Raw genomic sequence first — 23333 nt, 5'->3', positions numbered from 1 at the left:
TTGACTTTTGGGGGACCTACCAAACTGTATTCCACAGCAGCTGAATTCTTTTACATTTCCAACAACAATGTATGAGGGTTCCACTTTCTCCACATCCTTGCTGATACTTGCTCTTTTCTGTTTCCCTTTTAAAATTTTATTATAGCCATACTAGTGGGTAGTAAGTATTTCCTCATTGGGATTTTGATTTGCACTCCTCTAATGACTAATGATATTGACCATATTTGCATATGCTTATTGGCCATTTGTATATCTTCCATGGAGAAATGTCTATGCAAGTTGTTTGCCCATTTTTAAATTAGGTTGATTGTCTTTTCTTATTGAGCGGTAAGAGTTCTTTATATATTCTGGATACTAGACCCTTATTAGACATGATTTGCAAATATTTTCTCCCATTCTATAGGTTGTCTTTTCATTTTCTTAATATAATCCTTTGATGGACAAGAGTTTTTAATCTTGATGAGGCCCAATTTATCTATTTTTGTTGTTAGTTTTGTTGATTGTGCTTTTGGTGTTCTATCTAAGAATCTACTGCCAAACCCAAAGTCATGAAGATTTACCACTATTTTTTTCCTAAGAGTTTTATAGTTTTAGCTCTTACATTTAGGTCTTTGATCCATTTTGAGTTCATTTTTTTATATAGTGTGAAATAGGGGTCCAACTTCATTCTTTGCATATGGATATACAGTTGTCTCAGCCTCATTTGTTGAAGAAGTTATTTTTTCTTCTACTGAATGGTCTAGCCACCCTTGTCAAAATCAGTTGCCCATAGATGTATGTTTTATTTGTGGACTGTCAGTTCCAACCCATTTGTCTATTTGTCTATCCTTATACCAGTACCATGCTGTTTTGATTTGTGGCTTTGTGTTATATATATATATATATATATATACACATATATATATATGTATATACACATATATATATATGTATATATATATATATTTTTTTTTTGAGGCAGAGTCTCGCTCTGTTGCCCAGGCTAGAGTGAGTGCCATGGCCTCAGCCTAGCTCACAGCAACCTCAAACTCCTGGGCTTAAGTGATCCTACTGCCTCAGCCTCCCGAGTAGCTGGGACTACAGGCATGCACCGCCATGCCCGGCTAATTTTTTCTATATATATTTTTAGTTGGCCAGATCATTTCTTTCTATTTTTAGTAGAGACGGGGTCTCACTCTTGCTCAGGCTGGTCTCAAACTCCTGACCTCTAGGGATCCACCTGCCTCGGCCTCCCAGAGTGCTAGGATTACAGGCGTGAGCCAGTGTGCCCGGCCTGTGTTATATTTTGAAATCAGGAAATGTGAATCTTCTAACCTTGTTCTTCTTTTCCAAGATTGTTTTGGCTACTTGGGGGTCCCAAGGAATTCCATCCCCATTTTAGAATGGGCTTTTCCATTTTTGCAAAAAAGGCCATTGGAATTTTGATAGGGGTTGCATTGAATATATAGATCATTCTAGGGAGTATTGCCATCTTAACAAATACAAGTATTGTAATACATGAATACAGGATGTCTTTCCATTTATTCAGGTTTTCTTTAACTTAATTAATGTTTGGTAGTTTTCATTGTACAAGTCTTTCACTTCCTTGGTTAAATTTATTCCTAAGTATTTTATTCTTTTTGATACTATTGTAGATGAAATTGTTTTCTTAATTCCTTTTCAAGTTGTTCATTGATAGTATATAGAAATACAGCTGATATTGGTGTGTTGATGTTGTGTATGGCAACTTTGCTGACTTAATAACTCTAGTAGTTTTTTTGTGGATTCTTTATGATTTTTTATATATAAGATAATGTCATCTGCAAATAGAGGTAATTTTACTTCTTTCTTTCCCATTTGGATAGTTTTATTTCTTTTTCTTGCCTAATGGCTCTGGCTGCAACTTGTAGTACAGTGTTAAGTAGAAGTGACAAAGGTGAGCATCCTTATCTTGTTCTTAATCTTAGAAGAAAAGCTTTCATTCTTTCATTATTGAGTATGATGTTAACCATGAGGTTTTTCTATGTAGCCTTTATCACATTGAGGAAGTTCCCTTCTATTCCTATTTTGTTGAGTATTTTTATTATGAAAGGATGTTGTATTCCTGGGATAGATCTCACTCAGCCATGGCTTATAATCCTTGTTTTTTTTTTAATGCCAGGGTCTTGCCTAGGCTGGCCTCAAACTCCTGGGGATTTGGTTTGCTAACATTTTGTTGAGTATTTTTGTGTGTGTATGTGTGTGTGTGTGTGTGTGTGTATCTCCATAAAGGATATCGGTGGGTGGGTAGCTTTCTTTTTTGTGATGTCTTTGTCTGGCTTTGGTATCAGGGTTATGCTGCTCTCATAGAATGAGTAAGGAAGTGTTCCCTCCTCTTCTATTTTTTTTTAAAATATTTGAGAAGCACTGGTGTTAATTCTTTCAGTGTTTGGGAGAATTCATTAGTGAACCCATCAGGGCCTTGGCTTTTTTGGTTGGGAAATTCTTTATTACTGATTCAATTTCTTTCCTTGTTATAGGTATGTCCAGATTTTCTATTTTCACTGAGTCAGTTTTAGTAACTGGTGCGCTTCCAGGAACTTATCCATTTCATCTTGGTTATCTAAATTGTTGGTGGACAGTTGTTCATAGTGTTCTCTTACAATCTTTTTTTATTTCTGTAAGGTTGGTAATAATATCCCAATTTCATTTCTAATTTTAGTAATTTGTGGATTCTCTTTTTTTTCCTTAGTCATTCTAGTTTCATCAATTTTGTTGATCTTTCCAAAGAACCAATTTTTGGTTTCGTTGATTTTTCTCTGTTGATTTTCTATTCTCTATTTCTTTTATCTCTGATATAATCCTGATTATTTCCTTCTTTCTGCAAGTTTTGGGTTTAGTTTGCTCTTTTTTTTTTTTTCTAGTTCCTTAAGATTTACAGTCAGTTATTGATTTGAGGTTTTTCTTCTTTTTACATGTAGGTGTTATAGCTGTAAGTTTCCTCTGAGCATTGCTCTCACTGCATCTTTTAAGTTTGGTATGTTGTTTTTATTTCATTAATCTCAAAGTATTTCCTTTTCTGAGATGAAGTCTTGCTTTGTTGCTCAGCTAGTCTCAAACTCCTGGGCTCAAGAGATCCTGCCCCTTCAGCCTCCTGAGTATCTGGGATCATGAGCCCACACCACTCCACCCGGTTTAAAGGATTTTCTAATATTCCTTGTGAGTTCTTCTTTGAATCATTGGGGGTCTTTGTTTTCAGGTTTGTTTGTTTGTTTGTTTTTTTAATGAGACAGAGTCTCACTCTGTTGCCCGGGCTAGAGTGAGTGCCATGGCGTCAGCCTAGCTCACAGCAACCTCAAACTCCTGGGCTCAAGCGATCCTCCTGCCTCAGCCTCCCAAGTAGCTGGGACAACAGCCACCTGCCACCACGTCTGGCTCATTTTTTCTATTTTTAGTAGAGACAGGGTCTCACTCTTGCCCGTGGCTCAGGCTGGTCCTCAACTCCTGAGCTCAAGCGATCCTCCTGCCTCAACCTCCCAGAGTGCTAGGATTACAGCACATGAGCCACCGCACCTGGCTTGAATTATTGGTCATGAAGAGTATGTTGTTTAATATTCATATATTTGTGAATTGTCTAGTTTTTCTTGTGTTTCCTTGTGTGAGTTCTAGTTTTATTCCATTATGGTTGGGGAAGATACTTTATTTATTTATTTATTTTGAGACAGAGTCTCAGTCTGTTCCCTGGGCTAGAGTGCCATGGCGTCAGCCTAGCTCACAGCAACCTCAAACTCTTGGGCTCAAGCAATCCTACTGCCTCAGCCTCCCGAGTAGCTGGCACTACAAGCATGCGTCACCATGCCCGGCTAATTTTTTTTTTCTGTATATATTTTTAGTTGCCTGGTTCATTTCTTTCTATTTTTTAGTAGAGACAGGGTCTCGCTCTTGCTCAGGCTGGTCTTGAATTCCTGACCTCGAGCAATCCTCCCACCTCAGCGTCCCAGAGTGCTAGGATTACAGGCATGAGCCACCGTGCCCGGCCTGAGAAGATACTTTATATGATTTCAGTTTTTAAAATTTACTGACACTTGTTTTGTGGCCTAACATATGGTCTCTCTTGGAGAATGTTATATGCGCACTTGAAAAGAATGTGTATTCTAGTGTTTTTGCATGAAGTGTTCTCTGTATGTCTATTAGGTATAGTTGGTTTATAGTGTTGTTCAAGTCCACTGTTTCCTTATTGATCTTCTTTCTGTTGGTTCTATCCATTATTGCAACTCGGTTATTGAGATCTTCAACTATTATTATAAAATTGCCTATTTCTCCCTTCAATTTTGTCCATTTTTGCTTCATATATTTTGGGTCTCTGTTGCTAGGTGCATGTATGTTTATAATTTTTGTATCTTTTTGATGAATTGACCCATTTAACAATATAGGACATCCTTCTTTGTCTCTTATAACAATTATTTAAAGTCTTTTTTGTTTGATAATTGTATAACATCTCCCCTACCAACTCTCTTCTGGTTACTATTTGCATGGACTGACCTTTTACTTTCTTCTTTTTTTATTTCAGCTTATTATGGGGGTATAAAAGTTCAGGTTATGTATATTGCCCATGATCCCCCATCCCCCTGAGTCAGAGTGACCTTTTACTTTCAACCTATGGGTGTCTTTGGATCTAAAGTAAATCTCTTATAGACAGCATGTATTTGGATAATGTTTTTCTTTATCCATTCTGTCATTCTCTGCCTTTTAATTGAAGAAGTTAATCCACTTTTATTTAAAATACTGTTGACCCTTGAACAATGCTGGGATTAGGGACTCTATCCCCTACACAACCAAAAACCTGCACATAATTTTTGACTGGCCCAAAACTTAACTACTAATAGCCTATAGTTGGCCAAAAGCCTTACCAATAACATAGTCAATTAACACATACTTTGTATATTATATGTATTATATCCTGTATTCTTACCAAATAAGCTAGAAAAAAGAAGATGTTATTAAGAAAATCATAAGGAGGAGGGGTTAGTCTTGCTGTCTCAGGGGTGACAGAGGTGGAAGAAAATCCACATATAAGTGAACCTCTGCAGTTGAAAGTTGATTGTTCAATGTTAACTGTAATTACTGATAAGGAAGGACTTTTGCCATTTTGCTATTTATTTTCTTTTTGAGACAGGGTCTCGCTCTGTTGCCCAGGCTAGAGTGCAGTGGCATCATCATAGCTCACTGCAATCTCAAACTCCTGGGCTCAAGTGATCCTCCTGCCTCAGCTTCCTGAGTAGCTGGGACTACAGGTGTGCATCAACACGCTGAGCTAATTTTTCTGTTTTTCGTACAGACATAGTCTTGCTATGTTGCTCAGACTGGTCTCAAACTCCTGGCCTCAAGCAATCCTCCCACCTCAGCCTCCCAAAATGCTAGGATTACAGGAGTGAGGCACTGCACCCACCCTATTTTGCCATTTTGTTCTATATGTCTTATATATTTTTTTGTTCCTCATTTACTCCATTACTGCTTTCTTTTGTGCTTAATTGATTTTTTTGAAGTGTATCATTTTGATTTTCTTCTCAATTTCTTTTCTGCATTTTTTAATTTTCTTAATAGCCTTGGGATTACAATTAATGTTTTAAATTATAACAATCTAGTTTAAATTAATATGAATTTAGCTTCAATAGTATACAAAAAGTTTGCTCTATAGAGCTCTGTCTCTACCCCCTTATGTTATTATTGTCACAATTTACATCTTTAAGCATTGTGTGCTCATTAACATAGGTTTATAATTATTGTTTTGTTTCATTTGTTTTGTTTTATTTGTTTTATTTTATGCATTTATTTCTTTGGGGTTTGGGGTTTTTTGGTTTTTTTTTTAAGACAGGGTCTTGCTCTGTTCCCCGGGCTAGAGTGCGATCACATCATCATAGCTCACTGCAACCTCAAACTCCTGGGCTCAAGTGATCCTCTTGCCTCAGCTTCCTGAGTAGCTGAAACTACAGGTGTGCACTACAATGACCAGCTAATTTTTGTATTTTTTGTAGAGACGGGATCTTGCTATGTTGCTCAGGCTGGTCTCAAAATCCTGGCCTTAAGTGATCCTCCTGCCTTGGCCTCCTGAAATGCTAAGATTACAGGCATGAGCCACCACACCCAGCCTAAATTTCTGCTTTTAATTGTTCACTGCTAGCATATAAAAATATAATTGATTTTTTGTATGTTACCTTAAATCTTGAAATCTTGCTGAATTTGGTTATTAGTTCTAGTAATTTTTGTGTAGGTGCCTTAGGATTTCCCACATATACAGTTATACCATATGCAAATAAAGACAGTTTACTTCTTTCATTCTCATAAATATGCCTTTTAGTACTTTTTCTTACCTTATTGCACTGGCTAGGACCTCTTCTACAATGTTGAGTAGGAATGGCGAGCTGTACATGTTTGTCTTATTCCTGATCTTAAGGGAAAAGCATTCAAACTTTCACCATTAGGTATAGTCTTAGCTATAGATTTTGTGTAGGTGTTTACTCTCTGGTTGAACATTTTTCGTTCCTAGTTTGTTGAGAATTTTTATCATGAATTGGTATTGGATTTTGTCAATACTATTTCTACCTCTACTAATTTGAGCAATATGGTTTCTTTTTAGTCTGTAAATATGGTGATTTACATTGATTGATTTTCTAATATTAAACCAACCTCTCATTCTTGAGATAAATCTTACTTGATCATGATTTGCTAACCTCTTATGTACTGCTAGATCAAATTTGCTAAAATTGTGTCAATAAATTTTGCATCTATTTTCATGGGCCCTGTAGGTTTTTTCTTCTACTTTTTCTTATAAGTTTTTTATTCACGTATACCAAAATCTTACAGTTCTGGAGGTCAAAAGTCCAAAATCAGTTTCAGTGGGCTAAAATGTTCTTTTAAACTGAGAGACTTATTTTCAGTTTGTGATCCAATTACCTTAAGAGAGTGAGGAAAAAATCAAGGCCATCACTGCAGATATGAGACTGCTAATGTATATTTCAGGACTTCTTCTTAAAAAAAGACAGGGTCTCACTATATTGCCCAGGCTAGATTTAAACTCTTGGACTCAAGCAATCCTCCTGCCTCAGCCTCCTATGCACGTGGCTAGTCCTTCTTAAAAGATAGATAGATAGATTTTGCCTTCAAAGAAAAAATACCAGTGTAACTGAATGTGAGGACTCCATTTTACCTGTATAGGTTTCCCTACAAACCCTATGCTTGTTTTTAAGTATGAGGAGACTGTCTTACCCCAGCACCTTTCAATGTTCTCCTTTTCTTCTTGGTATTATAGCTTGTAATATCCCTCTGCCTTTACAGTCTGTGAACTTAACTGATGGATGTCCAGTGGTCTTTCTGAAACTATGATTTCCCTTCTTATGTTGCAGTTGAAAGTTGGTTGTTCAATGTCAACTGTAATTACTGATAGGGAAGGACTTCTTTTATTTAAGAAACTCTTTTATTTAAGAAAATTTTAAACTTTTTTTCCTGATTGTAATACATAGTTTAGATCCAGCAAAATCTCCTTCGTTATTATTGAACTATAGTAATTGTACTTCATTATTGAGGAGAAATATTTATTTCTTTTACAGATAAAAACTGGTTGAGTAATTTATTAGCACACCATTTTGCTGATGTTTTGAGTATATGAATGTGTCTTTTTATTTTTATTTATTTATTTATTTATTTATTTTTTCTGAGACAGAGCCTCACTCTTTCGCCCTGGCTTGAGTGCTGTGGCATCAGCCTAGCTCACAGCAACCTCAAACTCCTGGGCTCAAGCAATCCTTCTGCCTCAGCCTCCTGAGTAGCTAGGACTACAGGCATGCGCCACCATACCCGGCTAATTTTTTGTATATATATTTTTAATTGTCCATATAATTTCTTTCTATTTTTTAGTAGAGATGGTGTCTCCCTCTTGTTCAGGATGGTCTCGAACTCCTGACCTGGAGCGATCCTCCCGCCTCGGCCTCCCAGAGTGTTAGGATTACAGGCATGAGCCACCGCCCCCAGCTGAATGTATCTTATAAGAACAGGCCCGGACGGGCACGATGGCTCATGCCTGTAATCCTAGCACTCTGGGAGGCCAAGGTGGGAGGATCACTTGAGCTCAGGAGTTGGAGACCAGCCAGAGCAAGAGTGACACCCTGTCTCTACTAAAAATAGAAAAAATTAAGCATGCATCGTGACACACGCCTGTAGTCCCAGCTACTCGGGAGGCTGAAGCAGAGGATTGCTTGATCCCAGGAGTCTGAGGTTGCTGTGAGCTAGGCTGACGCCACAGCACTCTACTCAGGGGAACAGAGTGAGATTCTGTCTCAAAAAAAAAAAAAAAAGTCCTTATAAAATTTATTTTTCTCCTTTTTTACTGCTCTTATAGAATAAAAGTATTCAGCCTATAAAATATCTAATCAAACACCAGCAAGAAGTGAAGATTTATTTTCCCATCAAACTTACACCCAACTTTCTGGCATTTCCTCATCATCCTATGGGAATGTTATATCGTTATAAAGTACAGGTATGTTGTCCTGTAAGACTTCACAAAGAGATAAGTTGATTTCTCTGATAGTTTAATTACTGAAATGTTATTAATGTTAAATTTTATTTCCCCCCAATCCTAATAGTATAACTCAGTTTTTGGTAACAACCAAATTATGTTCTTGAATACTGTCATCTATGGCAAGATTTGGTGTGCTTTCTGTCTCTCTTCCATATACCTTTTCCTTGTGAGTTTTATAAAGTTTTGTAAAGTTCCTTTATACCCTTTTTTGACATTTTGTGATACTACCATTAATTAACCTCTCTTTAGTATTTATCTTGCCTAGCAAGCTACTTTGCTATAGCATCTCAGTTTCTTAATGTGTCCAGAAAAAATTTATTATATGGTTTCATTATTTCCTAAACTTTATTTCACCAGCCAAGTTTTCATTTGATTTTTCCTCCTGTAGTAATTAAATATAATATTGTGTTTTTTTACAGGTAGAGGGTGGTAGTGGCAACTTTACCTGGACCTCTTCTAATGAAACAGTGGTCATGGTAACCACCAAAGGAGTGGTGACTGCAGGTCAGGTCAGGGGGAACACTACTGTTTTGGCCCGAGATGTACAAAATCCCTTTCGATATGGAGAAATTAAGGTAAATGACTTTCCAAAGAACCTCCTTCTTACCCCTTAAATACTAATGTCTAAATTTAAGTACATTAACACATTTTTAAAAAATTTCTAGTTCACTGTGGCTATTTAAAAATATTGTTGAAATTCAGTCTGGAAGTACATATTCCTTAAATATTCCTGTAAATAATTCTGGGTTGAATTCTGCTTCACTTAATAGCTACTTATTTAACATCTATGTTGTTTCCTCTTCTCTAAAATGGGGATAATGTTAATATCTATCTCAAAGGGTTATTGACAGAATTACTAAAAAATGTTTTTAACTGTGGAAAATTTTGAAAATAAAATGATGAGATGTAGTCTACATTTACTGATTATAAAAACATATGTGATTGGTCTGAGTGCAGTGGTGTTTATAACTATTGATCACAACCAGTTACGGATTCCTTTGTTCCTTCTCCACTCCCACTGCTCCACTTGATCAACCTAAAAAACAAAAATAAATAAATAAATAAATAAATAAACATATGCAAAATTGAAAGCAGTAATAGGTAACATTTAGAACATTTGCTACAGTGCTCTTTATGTTCAGAGAAACTTCTCTGCTAATGAACTATAGAAATGATCCCTGCAAGTATAGTCTTTATTGGCAGACTTAAATGAGATAGTCATTACCCCAGCACTAGGCATATATTCAATACTTAATGTTAATGTTAGCTGTTTTTTGTTTTTGTTTTTTGTTTTTTGACAGTCTCATTCTGTTGCCCGGGCTAGAGTGAGTGCTGTGGCATCAGCCTAGCTCACAGCAACCTCAAATTCCTGGGCTCAGGCAATCCTTCTGCCTCAGCCACCCGAGTAGCAGGCACAACAGGCATGCACCACCATGCCCGGCTAATTTTTTCTATATATTTTTAGTTGTTTGGCTAATTTCTTTCTATTTTTAGCAGAGACAGGATCTCGCTCTTGCTCAGGCTGGTCTCGAACTCCTGACCTCGAGCGATCCACCCGCCTCGGCCTCCCAGAGTGCTAGGATTATAGGTGTGAGCCACCGCGCCCGGCCTAATGTTAGCTATTTTTGTTATAATTATCATACATATATTCTTTAAATGGCCTTTATTGTAACTTTATTTCTAGTGTCATATTTTGGTTTGTCAATTCATTTCTAAAAGTTTGAAAACTCTTTTTTACTATATTATATAGCCATTCCCTTTCTCTGTCTCTCTTTTTTCAGAGAGAGGATGTCTATATTGCCCAGGCTGGTTACAAACTTCTGGCCTCAAGCATTCCTCCCACCTCAGCCTCCCAAGTAGCTGGGACTGCAGTTGGGAGCCACCACCTCTGGCTAATGTTTTGAAATTTTTTTAGAGACAGAGTCTCATTATGTTTCCCATGCTGGTCATGGACTCCTGACCTCAACCAATCCTCCTATCTGAGCCTCCTGAGTAGCTGGGTCTATAGATGTGAACCATTGTACCCAGCTTTTTCTCCCATTTTTAATATACATTGCTATTTCCTGCAGGACTTAGCATTTTGCCATCACTCAGTGAACATCTTTTGAGTATCCCCTAGGTATTTAAAACTGTATTATGTATCATAGGACATTCAGGGATGCATAATGTATCATCCCTACCTTAAAGAATTTAAAGTCTAACTAGGAAGATATATTCACATGAAAAGTTAAATAACATTTTAAGGAAATGCTATGTCAGGTATTTTAAAGCAATGTATGGGCTAGGTGCAGTGGCTCACTCCGATAATCTGAGCAGTTTGGAAGGCTGAGGAGGGAGGATCATTTGAGGTCAGAAGTTTGAGACCAGCCTGAGCAAGCTTGAGACCCCATATCTACAAAAATTAGAAAAAATAGCTAGGCAGGATAGCACATGCTTGTAGTCCCAGTTACTCAGGAGGCTGAGGCAGGAGGATCCCTTGAGCCCAGGAGTTTGAGGTTGCAGTGAGCCATGATTATGCCACTGCACTCTAGCCAGGGCTACAGAATGAGACCCTGTCTCAAAAAAAAAAAAAAAAAGCAATGTATGATTGAGAACTACTTGAATTGTACACGAGAACTACTTGAATTGTATGGCAAGTACTATTAGTTTATAAAAGAAAAATCCTTGTGGATGGGACTAGTTGAAGACTGTCATGAAAGAGATAGGAACTCGAATAAGTCTTTGGAGAAAGGAAGCAAACTAAAGCCAAAGGGTCAAATCCAGACTGCTGCCTTTCTTGGTTAATAAAGCTTTATCAAAACTTAGCCATTTTCATTCATTTACATATTATCTATGGCTGCTTTCATTCACAAATAGAGTTGGGTAGTTACCACAGAGAACTTGTAGCCTACACAAGCTTAAAATATTTACTGTCTGGCCCTTTACAGAAAGCTTTGCCAACCCCTGCTGTAGGCAATGGGGAACCAACACAGGTTTTTAAACAGATCGATAATATGGTAAGCCCTCTGTTTTGAAAGATATCTAATTATTTTCATGATCAGACAATAACAGTTATAGTATTTTTTATTTATTTACTTATTTATTTTTAGACAGAGTCTCGTTTTGTTGCCCGGGCTAGAGTGAGTGCCGTGGCGTCAGCCTAGCTCACAGCAACCTCAAACTCCTGGGCTTAAGCGATCCTCCTGCCCCAGCCTCCCGAGTAGCTGGGACTACAGGCATGTGCCACCATGACCGGCTAATTTTTTCTATATATATTTTAGTTGGGCAGATAATTTCTTTCTATTTTTTTAGTAGAGACGGGGTCTCGCTCTTGCTCAGGCTGGGATAACAGTTATAGTATTTTTTAAACAAAGATAGTTGTTGGTGCTATAGACTACTACACTAGCATGGATTGAAGGGAGAAAGTGAAGGCAAAGACTCTAGTTAAGCCTGAACTAGTGAAATGGTAGTGAGAATAGAGGGAATTGGACAGATGGAGAATTTTTTACAGGTAGACTTAATCAGATTTGATGCCTAGCTGGGTGGGGAAAAGTGAAAGATTTAAAGCCACAGAGATGATGTGGAGGTTTCCAGCTTTGGCAGTAGGTTGGATAGAAAATACAACAAAAGGGGAAAGATGATGAATTTAGTTTTTGATACATTTAGTGTGATCCAGCAATGGAACATCCAAATGGATGTTTGTAATTGGAAATAAGAGTCTGAAGTTCAACTGAAAGATCAGAGCTGGCGAGTTACCATATGGTTGGTCACTGAAGCTTTGGGACTGGATAAGATTTCCTAGGAAGAACATATAGAGTCAGAAGAGAAAATGGATCCTGTATAATGTGTCACTTTAAAGGACATAGGCAGGGCCGGGCGCGGTAGCTCACACCTGTAATCCTAGCCCTCTGGGAGGCCGAGGCGGGTGGATCCCTCGAGGTCAGGAGTTCGAGACCAGCCTGAGCGAGACCCCATCTCTACTAAAAATGGAAAGAAATTATCTGGCCAACTAAAAATATATATAGAAAAAATTAGCCGGGCATGGTGGCGCGTGCCTGTAGTCCCAGCTACTTGGGATCGCTTCAGCCCAGGAGTTTGAGGTTGCTGTGAGCTAGGCTGACGCCACGGCACCCACTCTAGCCAGGGCAACAAAGTGACACTCTGTCTCAAAAAAAAAAAAAAAAGAAGAAGAAGAAAATTTTGTAACATAATGTGACAAAAATGACAAAAGATATTTTTAAAAGATATCAACAAAGAGGAAGTGCTCTAAGTCAAAGATCAGCAAACTTTCTGTAAAGGGGCCAGACAGTAAATACATCAGTCACTGAAGGCCACATACACGCTCTATCTTATAATCTTCTTCTTTTTTTGTTGTCACTTTATAATCCTTTGGAAATATAAAAACTGTTCTTAGCTCACTGTACAAAAACAAGTCACGTGCTGACCATAGTTTGACAGATCCCTGCTGTGTGATGTTAGATGCTTTAAAGACATCAATCAATCAAGGAATAAAAAGAGTGACATGTTTAGCACCTAGTATGTGTGTATGTGCATAAAATAGTATATATTAATAATATAAATAACATAATATAAATAATAATATAAATAACATGCATATATGTATATAGTGTATGTTTTTGTATATAACACATATATATGTTCATGCTTTATTTAAATATTTAAGGAATGATTTCTTTTCTTCTAAGACTTTCCTAACATAACTTTGTTTCTTTTTTTTTTTTTTTTGACACAGAGTCTCACTCTGTTGCCCGGGCTAGAGTGCCATGGAATCAGCCTAGCTCACAGCAACCTCAAATTCCTGGGCTCATGCGATCCTTCTGCCTCAGCCTCCTGAGTAGCTGGGATTACAGGCATGTGCCACCATGCCCAGCTAATTTTTTCTATATATATTTTTAGCTGTCCATATAATTTCTTTCTATTTTTAGTAGAGACAGGGTCTCACTCTTGCTCAGGCTGGTCTCAAACTCCTGACCTCAAGCGATCCTCCCACCTCGGCCTCCCAGAATGCTAGGATTACAGGCGTGAGCCACCGTGCCTGGCCATAACTTTCTTGAAAGATGAATTTTTTCCCCTCCAGATATATGTCCTGAAACTGAGAAAAATGGAACTGTTACCATTTCATGCTGATGTGGAGATTGGCCAGTTTATAGAAATCCCCATTGCAATGTACCATGTAAATAAAGAGACCAAAGAGGCCATTGCATTCACAGACTGCTCTCATTTATCCTTGGATCTGAACGTGGATAAACAAGGAGTCTTTACTCTTTTCAAACAAGGTAAGAGTAGGTTTTTTATTTTCTCCTTTCTTTTTCTTTAAGGAACCAATTATCAATTCAGGAACTACCAATTATAGTCTAAATTCACATATTACCTTTCTTTTTTTTTTTTTTTTTTGAGACAGAGTCTCGCCCTGTTGCCTGGGTTGGAGTGAGTGCCATGGCGTCAGCCTAGCTCACAGCAACCTCAAACTCCTGGGCTTAAGCAATCCTACTGCCTCAGCCTCCCGAGTAGCTGGGACTACAGGCATGCGCCACCATGCCCGGCTAATTTTTTCTATATATATTTTTAGTTGGCCAGATCATTTCTTTCTATTTTTAGTAGAGACAGGGTCTCACTCTTGCTCAGGCTGGTCTCGAACTCCTGACCTCGAGCGATCCACCCGCCTCGGCCTCCCAGGGTGCTAGGATTACAAGCATGAGCCACTGCGCCCAGCCATAAATTCACGTTACCTTTCTTTATAATACTTTTATTTATTCTGTCAACTGCCTTGTAGTAGTTGTTATCCTCTTCATTATACGAGTAAAGAAACAAAGACACAGAAATTGAATAACATTGTGGCTGGAAAATATCTGTTTTTAGCTCATAGTAAGGTTTTCCGTTTCCAGCCTCAAACCCTTTTTATCTTTCTTTCTTTAATATGTATATATTCATACTTTTCATGACTTCACACTTTTGCTTCGTATAATGGTTCAAGCTAAGCCAATTACTTTAGTTAAATTTTCCCATGTATCTCCCTCATATTCTCATTTATATCTCTTTTCTATTTCTTTGTTTGTTCTGTTTTCTCAGCTTGAGATACTTTAAACTCCCCCCCACTTTTTTTTTTTTTTTTTTAACCAAGCAATGTTTATGAACATTAAACCTTCCTTGATGTCTCTGGCTAAAAATAATCGTTTCATTTTCTAGGCTTACCACTTTCTATGAGTATTTTTTCTAATAAAGCCCTTTTTAAAGCATGATTTATCAATATTTTAAGTAATTTACATACATATTCACTCTCTCCTTCTAAACAATAAATGACTTGAGGTGAAGATATTTGCTCATATATGTATCCTCACTGTACATAGAATTGTGTGTGGTTTTTTTGTTTGTTTGTTTAGAGATGGGTCTTGTTCTGGTGCCCAGGCTAGAGTACAGTGGCCCGATCATAGCTCACTATAGCGTAGAATTCCTGGACTTAAGTGATCCTCCTGAGTAGCTGGAACTACAAGTGCACACCACCATGCCCAGCTAATTTTTTCTTATTTTTTGTAGAGAAAGGATGTTGCTATGTTGCCCAGGCTGGTCCCAGATTCTGGCCTCCAGTGATTCTCTTGCCTTGGCCTCCCAAAAGAATTGTGTCTTATATGATATATGTCTGTTAATTGAAAGAGCAGATTTTTTCTTTTGGAGATAGAGTCTTGCTAGAGTACAGTGGCATCATCCTAGCTCAGTGCAACCTCAAATTCCTGGGTTTAAGCAGTCCTCTTGCCTTAGCCTCCCAAGTAGCTGAGACTATAGGTGTGTGCCACCAAGCCCAGCTAATTTTTCTATTTTTTGTAGAGATAGGATTGCATTCTCACTCAGGCCAGTCTCAAACTCCTGAGCTCAAACGATCCTCCCACCTGGGTCTCCCCAGTGCTAGGATTACAGGTGTGAGCACTGCACCTGGCCTGAAAGAACAGATTTTTATATCAACTTGATATAAAAATAGGGGCCTAGTGGTTAGTTTGAGATCAAGATGGTATTTTTAATGTATTAAAATTCTTACATTTCTGTAGCCTAAGTTCCTTGAGAACTGACTGCTTACTATCCTACTGAAATCACATCTTTTGATTCACAGGTATCCAAAGACCTGGACCAATGCACTGTTCCAGTATACATATAGCAGCCAAAGCTCTGGGCCATACTCTGGTCACAGTGAGTGTGACTGCATATGAAGAGTACTTGGAGAGCAGTGCCACGTTTGCTGCTTATGAACCCCTAAAGGTGAGATATTTCATGGTAAGGAAGTGGCCTTTCTTTTCATGGACCCAGCTATGTCCACTTAGGGGCTTACTGACTATCTATGGTCTCTACTATGTATGCTCTCTACTAAGGATTAGTGATAATTATGTTCTTGCCATTTTTCTTTTTTTACCTTTTTTTTTTTTTTTTTTGAGACAGAGTCTCACTCTGTTGCCCGGGCTAGAGTACCGTGGCATCAGCCTAGCTCACAGCACCTCAAACTCCTGGGCTCAAGCAATCCTCCTGCCTCAGCCTCCCGAGTAGCTGGGACTACAGACACATGGCACCATGCCCAGCTAATTTTTTCTATTTTTAGTTGTCCAGCTAATTTCTCTCTATTTTTAGTAGAGACGAGGTCTCGCTCTTGCTCAGGGTGGTCTCGAACTCCTGAGCTCAAGCAATCCTCCCACCTCGGCCTCCCAAAGTGCTAGGATTATAGGTGTGAGCCACTGGGCCTGGCCTTGTTCTCATCACTTTTTTGTTTTTAGGTCTATAGTTCTCTCATCAAATCTGAGTTGCAGGGAGTTTACTCCCTCATGTTTCTACCGCAGGAATATCTTTAAGTTGTATCAGCAAGCTTTAGATTTTCCCCTTTCTTTCTTCTTTCTTACTGAGATATAAAATATGCACAGTAAAGTACATAAAGTACACTAATCTTAAGGTACTACCTGAATTTTTACATGTCTGTATGTCTCTGTAAACACCTAGTTAAAGAATATTAGCATACTCCCTTTAAACAACCCTGAAAGATAACTTTCTGTCCTATGGAGGGAAGTCAATCATCATTTACCCTATATACTTACGGATTTTAAGAACAGTAGCCATTATTTTGGGCCCTAAGGATTGGTCCGTTATAATGGGGACATTATGACAGGTGGTTCAAAATAAAAGTAGTAGAACCTGGCATGCTTTCTACATATTTGATTCTATCAGAAGCTAAAATTGATGCCTGCAAGTTCTTGCTGATGGATACTCACAAATCCTGACTCAGTGCCTCTTGGGATAAGGAGACACCCACGGGGAAACAGTTAACACTAATGAAAGAAGCAAGGGAAGTTTTTAATTTAAAAAAAAGATAATTTACTCATTAAAATTTACATTTTAAGTTGCGCGCATTGCAGATTGTGCAGCACATGTATTAAATATATGGTTCAAGTATATTTCATTAGTTCCTTTGGTGAATGAATCATCCTACCTCCCTGGCTATAGCTCATTGTAAAGTTTAATTAGGGTTTCCTCTTACTTTTGTCATTGTCCTTAGGCTTATTTCATATTTATTGAGTGTCCACAAATCAGATCTCCCCTGAATGAAAACCATCCTTAAAGGAAAGGAAGTAAGATGGTGTTTTCTTTTTCTACCTAGTACTTTAGTCATGTATCTGTCCCTTTACCTGCTGAAAAAAATATTTAAAAATCTATATGTTATACCACTGTACTCACTATTATGTTTCACTACATTGTCCTATTCTCAATTTGTCCTTTCAATTCAATTGGTCTGATTAGTGTTGGACTATACATCTAAGAATAAGGAATAATTTCTGTTTTACCTTCTTGGAGAGGCCTTCTATGAGACCTCTGACTATGTTCATTTCTTCTGTTAAAAGGCTTGTATAGCATTCTGTAATGTGTCTTTTTGTAACCTTCATTATACTCTTTACCTACTCCAATTTTGTCTTTCCCAGACTGTGAGCTCCATTGTGAGATAAGACCTTATTTGGATTTCTATTACTATATCCTCAGTGGGCCATCAGTGAATACTTGTTGAATTGTATATAAATTATTCAATGCTTCCATTAGAGATAGGAATGTTTAATTTCAATTATATTCAATAATAATGAGTTTGAGGTTGTAGTGAGCTATGATGACACCACCACACTCCAGCCCAGGTGACAGAGTGATACCCTGTCTCAAAAAAAATGTTTATGCACTTATTTATACAATACCTTTTATGTGTAAAACGTACTAACTCCCACTCAGGAAGAGAAATTCTTTAAAAAAATTAGTTATAAGATACTCTTTCTTCTTATGGAGTTTATATAACTGTAGAACACACAAAAAATTATTAGGCCAGGCCCAGTGGCTTGCTCCTGTAATCTCAGCTACTCAGGAAGCTGAGGCAGGAGGGTCACTTGAGCCCAGTAGTTTGAGACCACCCTGGCCAATATTGCAAGACCCAGTCTCAAAAACAAACAAAAAAAAGGGTCATTAGGCCGGGCGCGGTGGCTCACACCTGTAATCCTAGCACTCTGGGAGGCCGAGGTGGGAGGATTATTTGAGCTCAGGAGTTTGAGACCAGCCTGAGCAAGAGCGAGACCCCGTCTCTACTAAAAATAGAGAGAAACTAGCTAGACAACTAAAAATATATAGAAAAAATTAGCCAGGCATGGTGGCACGTGCCTATAGTCCCAGCTACTCGGGAGGCTTAGGCAGAAGAATAGCTTGAGCCCAGGAGTTGGAGGTTGCTGTGAGCTAGGCTGATGCCACGGCACTCTAGCCTGGGCAACAGAGTGAGACTCTGTCTCAAAAAAAAAAAAAAAAAAGAGTCATTAGACTTATACATAGTACTTGATGTGTTTAAACAACATTAGGCGATGAACAGTGTACAATTGAATGGTAGAGGTAAATACAGTAAGACCTTAGAGGATGCAGAAGTGGCTATGGTCTGGAATGACTAGACAGAAATTAACAAATAAGGTGACGTATCAGTTAGGCTTGAATGATAAGATCTGAATTAGTACCAAGGTGAGAGGCATGACATACATATCTCTTAATTTGAGAATTAAGTCTAACATCATTTTCAGCATATTCAGATAACCAGTTTCAGTTTAGAAAACTGTTGAATTCCGTAACCTAACAGGAATTAATTTCTTTAAATGTCATCAGGCTCTAGACCCTGTGGAAGTGGCATTGGTAACATGGCAGTCTGTGAAGGAAGTGGTATTTGAAGGGGGCCCTCGTCCATGGATCTTGGAGCCCTCCCGATTTTTTTTGGAATTGAGCATGGAGAAGATGGAGAAGATTGGAATAACACAAGTCCAGCTGCCAGCTAAGAGAAAACAGAACCAGTACATCTACCGGGTTCTGTGCTTGGATTTAGGGGAACAAGTAGGAAAATGGTGTTTTTCTAACATTTTCTTTAGTACAATACTCCAAATCTTTTGTATTTCCAGCCATTCCTTTTTAGATTCCAGTGGATTTAGTTCATGGACTAGATAGGAAAATTCTAATTATTTATCAAAGGATTTTTTTAAACCTTATATTTAAACATTTAATTTATCCTTTACATGTACCCAAAGATTTCAGTTTGCTCATCTGAGAATTCTAATAGTTCACTAACTAAACAGTTCAAGATCTTTTTGTAGTAATGAGCTTATTTCACATTATTTTCAATCTCTTTATTCTTATAATTTATTTACTTGTTATCTAGAGGATATTTGGTTTCCCACTTTCAAAGAATTCAAGGAAGGGAAACTTTGAAGTGTCACCTGTGATTAGCAATTTTGAAGAACCAGTTGGATCTATGCTGATAAGGGTAATAAATATGTTGCCCTCTATCAGATGAATTAGTTTTGATTATTTTTAGAGGTAGTGATGGATTTGCATAGTTCTCATTCACAGCTGTGCCATGTTTATATCAAAACCAATAACAAAGGTTTACAATTTGACTAGGGTTGAGAATTCAAGGTATGACTGAAACACAGCATGGCTAGCCAGCACACGGGAAATCAATGTGGGATTTTAACTTAGTAAGAATGTGCTATAATCAGTTAAGCTTCTTTCTAATATTTATAGTGAACTTAACTTTATATATGACTAGCTATTAGTAATTTTAGGCCTAATTACCTCCTTTCCCCCCCAAATTTTTATTGTGGTATAATACATATAAAACTTAACATCATAATCATTTTTAAGTATACACTTCAGTGGTATTATATACACTCAATGTTGTCCAGGTATCACCACCATACACCTCCATAACTCTTTTCATCTTACAAAACTGAAACTCTATACTCGTTAAAAAATAACTCCCCATTCATGCTTCACCCCAGCTCCTGGCAACTGCCATTCTACTTTCTGTCTCTATAATTTTGACTACTCTAAGTACCTCATATAAATGAAATTATGTAGTATTTTTCTTTACTGGCTTATTTCACTTAACATAATGTTTTCAAGGTAGCATGTGTCAGAATTTCCTTCCTTTTAAAGGCTTCATAATGCTATATTATATGTATAAACAATATTTTGCTTATTCATTCATCTGTTGATGGACATTTGGGTTGCTTATAGTAAGTTTTAGCAATTATGAATAATGCTGCTGTGAACATGGGTATGCAACTATATGCTCAAGACCCTCCTTCTTTTTAATTCTTTTGGATATATATCCAGAAGTGGAATTGCTGGATCATATGGTCATTCTATTTTTAATTTTTTGAGGAACCACTATTTTCTTTTCCACAGCAGCTATACCATTTTACAGTCCTACCAACAGTGCACAAGTATTCTCATTTATCCACATCCTTATCAACACTTAAAAACCATTTTCTGCTTCTTTTGGTAGTAGCCATCCTAATGGGTATGAGGTGGTATCTCATTCTAGTTTTGATTTGCATTTCCCTAATAATTAGTGATGTTGAATGTTTTTCATGTGCTTATTGGCCATATGTATATCTTCATTGGAGAAGAAAATATGTCTGTTCAAATCCTTTGCCCACTTTTGAATCAGTCTTTTACCATTGTATGATGTTAGCTGTATGAGTATGATGTTACCATTGAGTATGATGAGTTTTTCATATAAGGCTTTTATTATGTTGAAGTAGTTTCCTTCTTAGTTTGTTGAGTGAGCTATTAGTAATTTCAGGACTAATTAACCCCTACTTGAAGCTCCCTAACTCTTTTTGTTTGCACATTCTGTTATTCATTAGTACTTCCACTAGAGACAAGTTGAAACACACATTAGTTTTTCCACTTTTTACCAACTGGTAACAAAAGATTTGGTGGAAGAAAAGACTGAAGTAATTGATAAAGTTAGATTTTTTTTTTTTTTGAGACAGAGTCTCACTTTGTTGCCCGGGCTAGAGTGAGTGCCGTGGCGTCAGCCTAGCTCACAGCAACCTCAAACTCCTGGGCTTAAGCAATCCTCCTGCCTCAGCCTCCCGAGTAGCTGGGACTACAGGCATGCGCCACCATGCCCGGCTAATTTTTTCTATATATACTTTTAGTTGTCCAGACAATCTACTTCTATTTTTTTTTTTTTTTAGTAGAGACGGGGTCTCGCTCAGGCTGGTCTCGAACTCCTGACCTTGAGCGATCCACCCGCCTCGGCCTCCCAGAGTGCTAGGACTACAGGTGTGAACCACCGTGCCCGGCCAAGTTAGATTTTTTAATGTTCCATTTGTTTTCAAATTTTCATGATAGCCTTAATGCCCCTTAGCACAGATAATTAAGAACTATAACATCTATAAGGGATTTGCTTGATTACATAATGTCCAAAGGGGCTCTCTATACTGGAGTATGAATAATTCTAACATATTTATATTGGCATGACTGATATCAAATGTCTACCTACAATTATCTCTTGTTCTGATATTTCCTTAAGGTTCTCACATTCCGAATCGGAAATCACCCAGGTGTCCTGAATCCTAGTCCAGCTGTAGAGGTTGTGCAGGTGCGCTTCATATGTGCCCACCCTGCCAGTATGTCAATAACCCCCCTATACAAGGTGCCAGCTGGTGCCCAGCCATGTCCTCTGCCACAGCACAACAAACAACTGGTAAGTATAGAATATGTTTCCAACTAACTTGACAATTTTGTCTTCCACGCTTTAGAGATGAAGAGTCTGAAATACAGCTTTTATCTTATTTTAAAGTTAAGGGAACTATTTTATTTGTTACTCATTCTCTGATAGTGTCTGAGAAGAAGTGATTAAACTAGATTGGAATTGGCTACACTTAGTGACATGACTTTGTTTACTGTACTTAGGTACATAGTTTGTAATTAGGACAATAGACAATTGAGATCTCTCTACATAACTTCCAAATAATTTTGCTAATATCCTTCCCTACCAAATCTTTTATTAGATTGCCGATAAGTAATAAAATTTACCTCTTCTCCAAACCTACCATGACAAATAGTACAAACAATAACAAAGCTACTAGGTATGCAACAGGGAATGAGGAATAAATGAGTTGTCTAACTTAAAAACTAGAACATCAGACTATATATAAATGCAGTTGACTATGATTCCAAGCATGGGAGAATAGAAGTCATTACTTGTGCAGAAAAAAATATTCAATTAATTATTCCCATTTTACAGATGAGAACACTGAGGCTCCTAGAAGTTGAGTCATTTCCCCAAAGTCATACATCTAGATAAAGTAGGACATTCTGTCTGAATCCAAAGCACATATTATTAAGTTTATGAAATATTACAGGCTGGGAACTCATTCTTTTTCAGAATCCAATTTCACATTAAATAATATTATTTGAAGTTTATGAATGATTTGCTTTATTAAAAGCACTCAGAATGGGCCGGGCGCGGTGGCTCACTCCTGTAATCCTAGCACCCTGGGAGGCCGAGGCGGGTGGATCACTCGAGGTCAGGAGTTCGAGACCAGCCTGAGCAAGAGCAAGACCCCGTCTCTACTAAAAATAGAAAGAAATTATCTGGCCAACTAAAGTATATATAGAAAAAATTAGCTGGGCATGGTGGCACATGCCTGTAGTCCCAGCTACTCGGGAGGCTGAGGCAGTAGGATCGTTTAAGCCCAGGAGTTTGAGGTTGCTGTGAGCTAGGCTGACGCCACGGCACTCACTCTAGTCAGGGCAACAAAGTGACACTCTGTCTCAAAAAAAAAAAAAAAAAGCACTCAGAATGGAGCAGAATAAAAGTTATCACTATAATGTCATTATTATTTGATATCACTATCCATTTGAAATAATTCAAATTTATAGAAAAGTTGCAATAAAAGAACAATGTTTTTCCCTGAACCATTTGAGTGAGTTAGAGACATGATTCTTTATCACACTACCCACATACATAGCATATATTTCTTTTTTGTAATTGAGATATAGTCCGCTCTTTTAAATTATATAAGTCAAAGTTGTATATCCATCACCACTATCTAACATCAGATCATTTTCATTTTCCCCAAAGAAAACTCCATATCCATTAGCAATCACTCCCCATTTCCTCCACCTCTCAGCCCCTGACAACCACTACTATACTTTCTATCTCTATTGATTTGCCTATTCTGACATTTCACATAATTGGAATCATACGATACATGTCCTTTGTTCCTAGCTTCTCTCATTTAGCATGTTTTCAAGGTTCATTCACATGGTAGCTGCATTCTTTTGTATCAATGTCACATTCTTTTTATGGCTGAATAATATTCCATTGTGTAGACATACTACATTTTGTTTATCCATTTATCAGTTGTTGGATATATGTGTTGCTTCCACTTTTTGGCTATTATGAATAATGCTGCCATTTATGTACAAGTTTTTGTGTGTACATGTGTTTTAATTTCTTGAG

General features: G+C 37.6%; 1 protein-coding gene across 2 annotated transcripts in view; it reads left to right on the top strand.

The window, feature by feature from the left end:
• Positions 1-23333, top strand: part of NUP210L (nucleoporin 210 like) — a 98320-nt gene that overhangs the window by 26130 nt on the left and 48857 nt on the right. For both annotated transcript variants that reach the window (XM_045545156.1, XM_045545155.1), the window contains exons 11-16: positions 8354-8491; positions 8953-9108; positions 13611-13809; positions 15636-15781; positions 18683-18904; positions 21396-21569. In XM_045545156.1, coding sequence (XP_045401112.1) covers positions 8354-8491; positions 8953-9108; positions 13611-13809; positions 15636-15781; positions 18683-18904; positions 21396-21569 — 1035 coding nt within the window. The remainder of the gene's footprint in view (positions 1-8353; positions 8492-8952; positions 9109-13610; positions 13810-15635; positions 15782-18682; positions 18905-21395; positions 21570-23333) is intronic.

This window comes from Lemur catta, chromosome 3 (genome assembly GCF_020740605.2).
Source record: "Lemur catta isolate mLemCat1 chromosome 3, mLemCat1.pri, whole genome shotgun sequence".
Taxonomy (NCBI): domain Eukaryota; kingdom Metazoa; phylum Chordata; class Mammalia; order Primates; family Lemuridae; genus Lemur; species Lemur catta.
The sequence above is the reverse complement of the archived record's forward strand: the minus strand, read 5'-3'. Positions and strand labels throughout refer to the sequence as shown.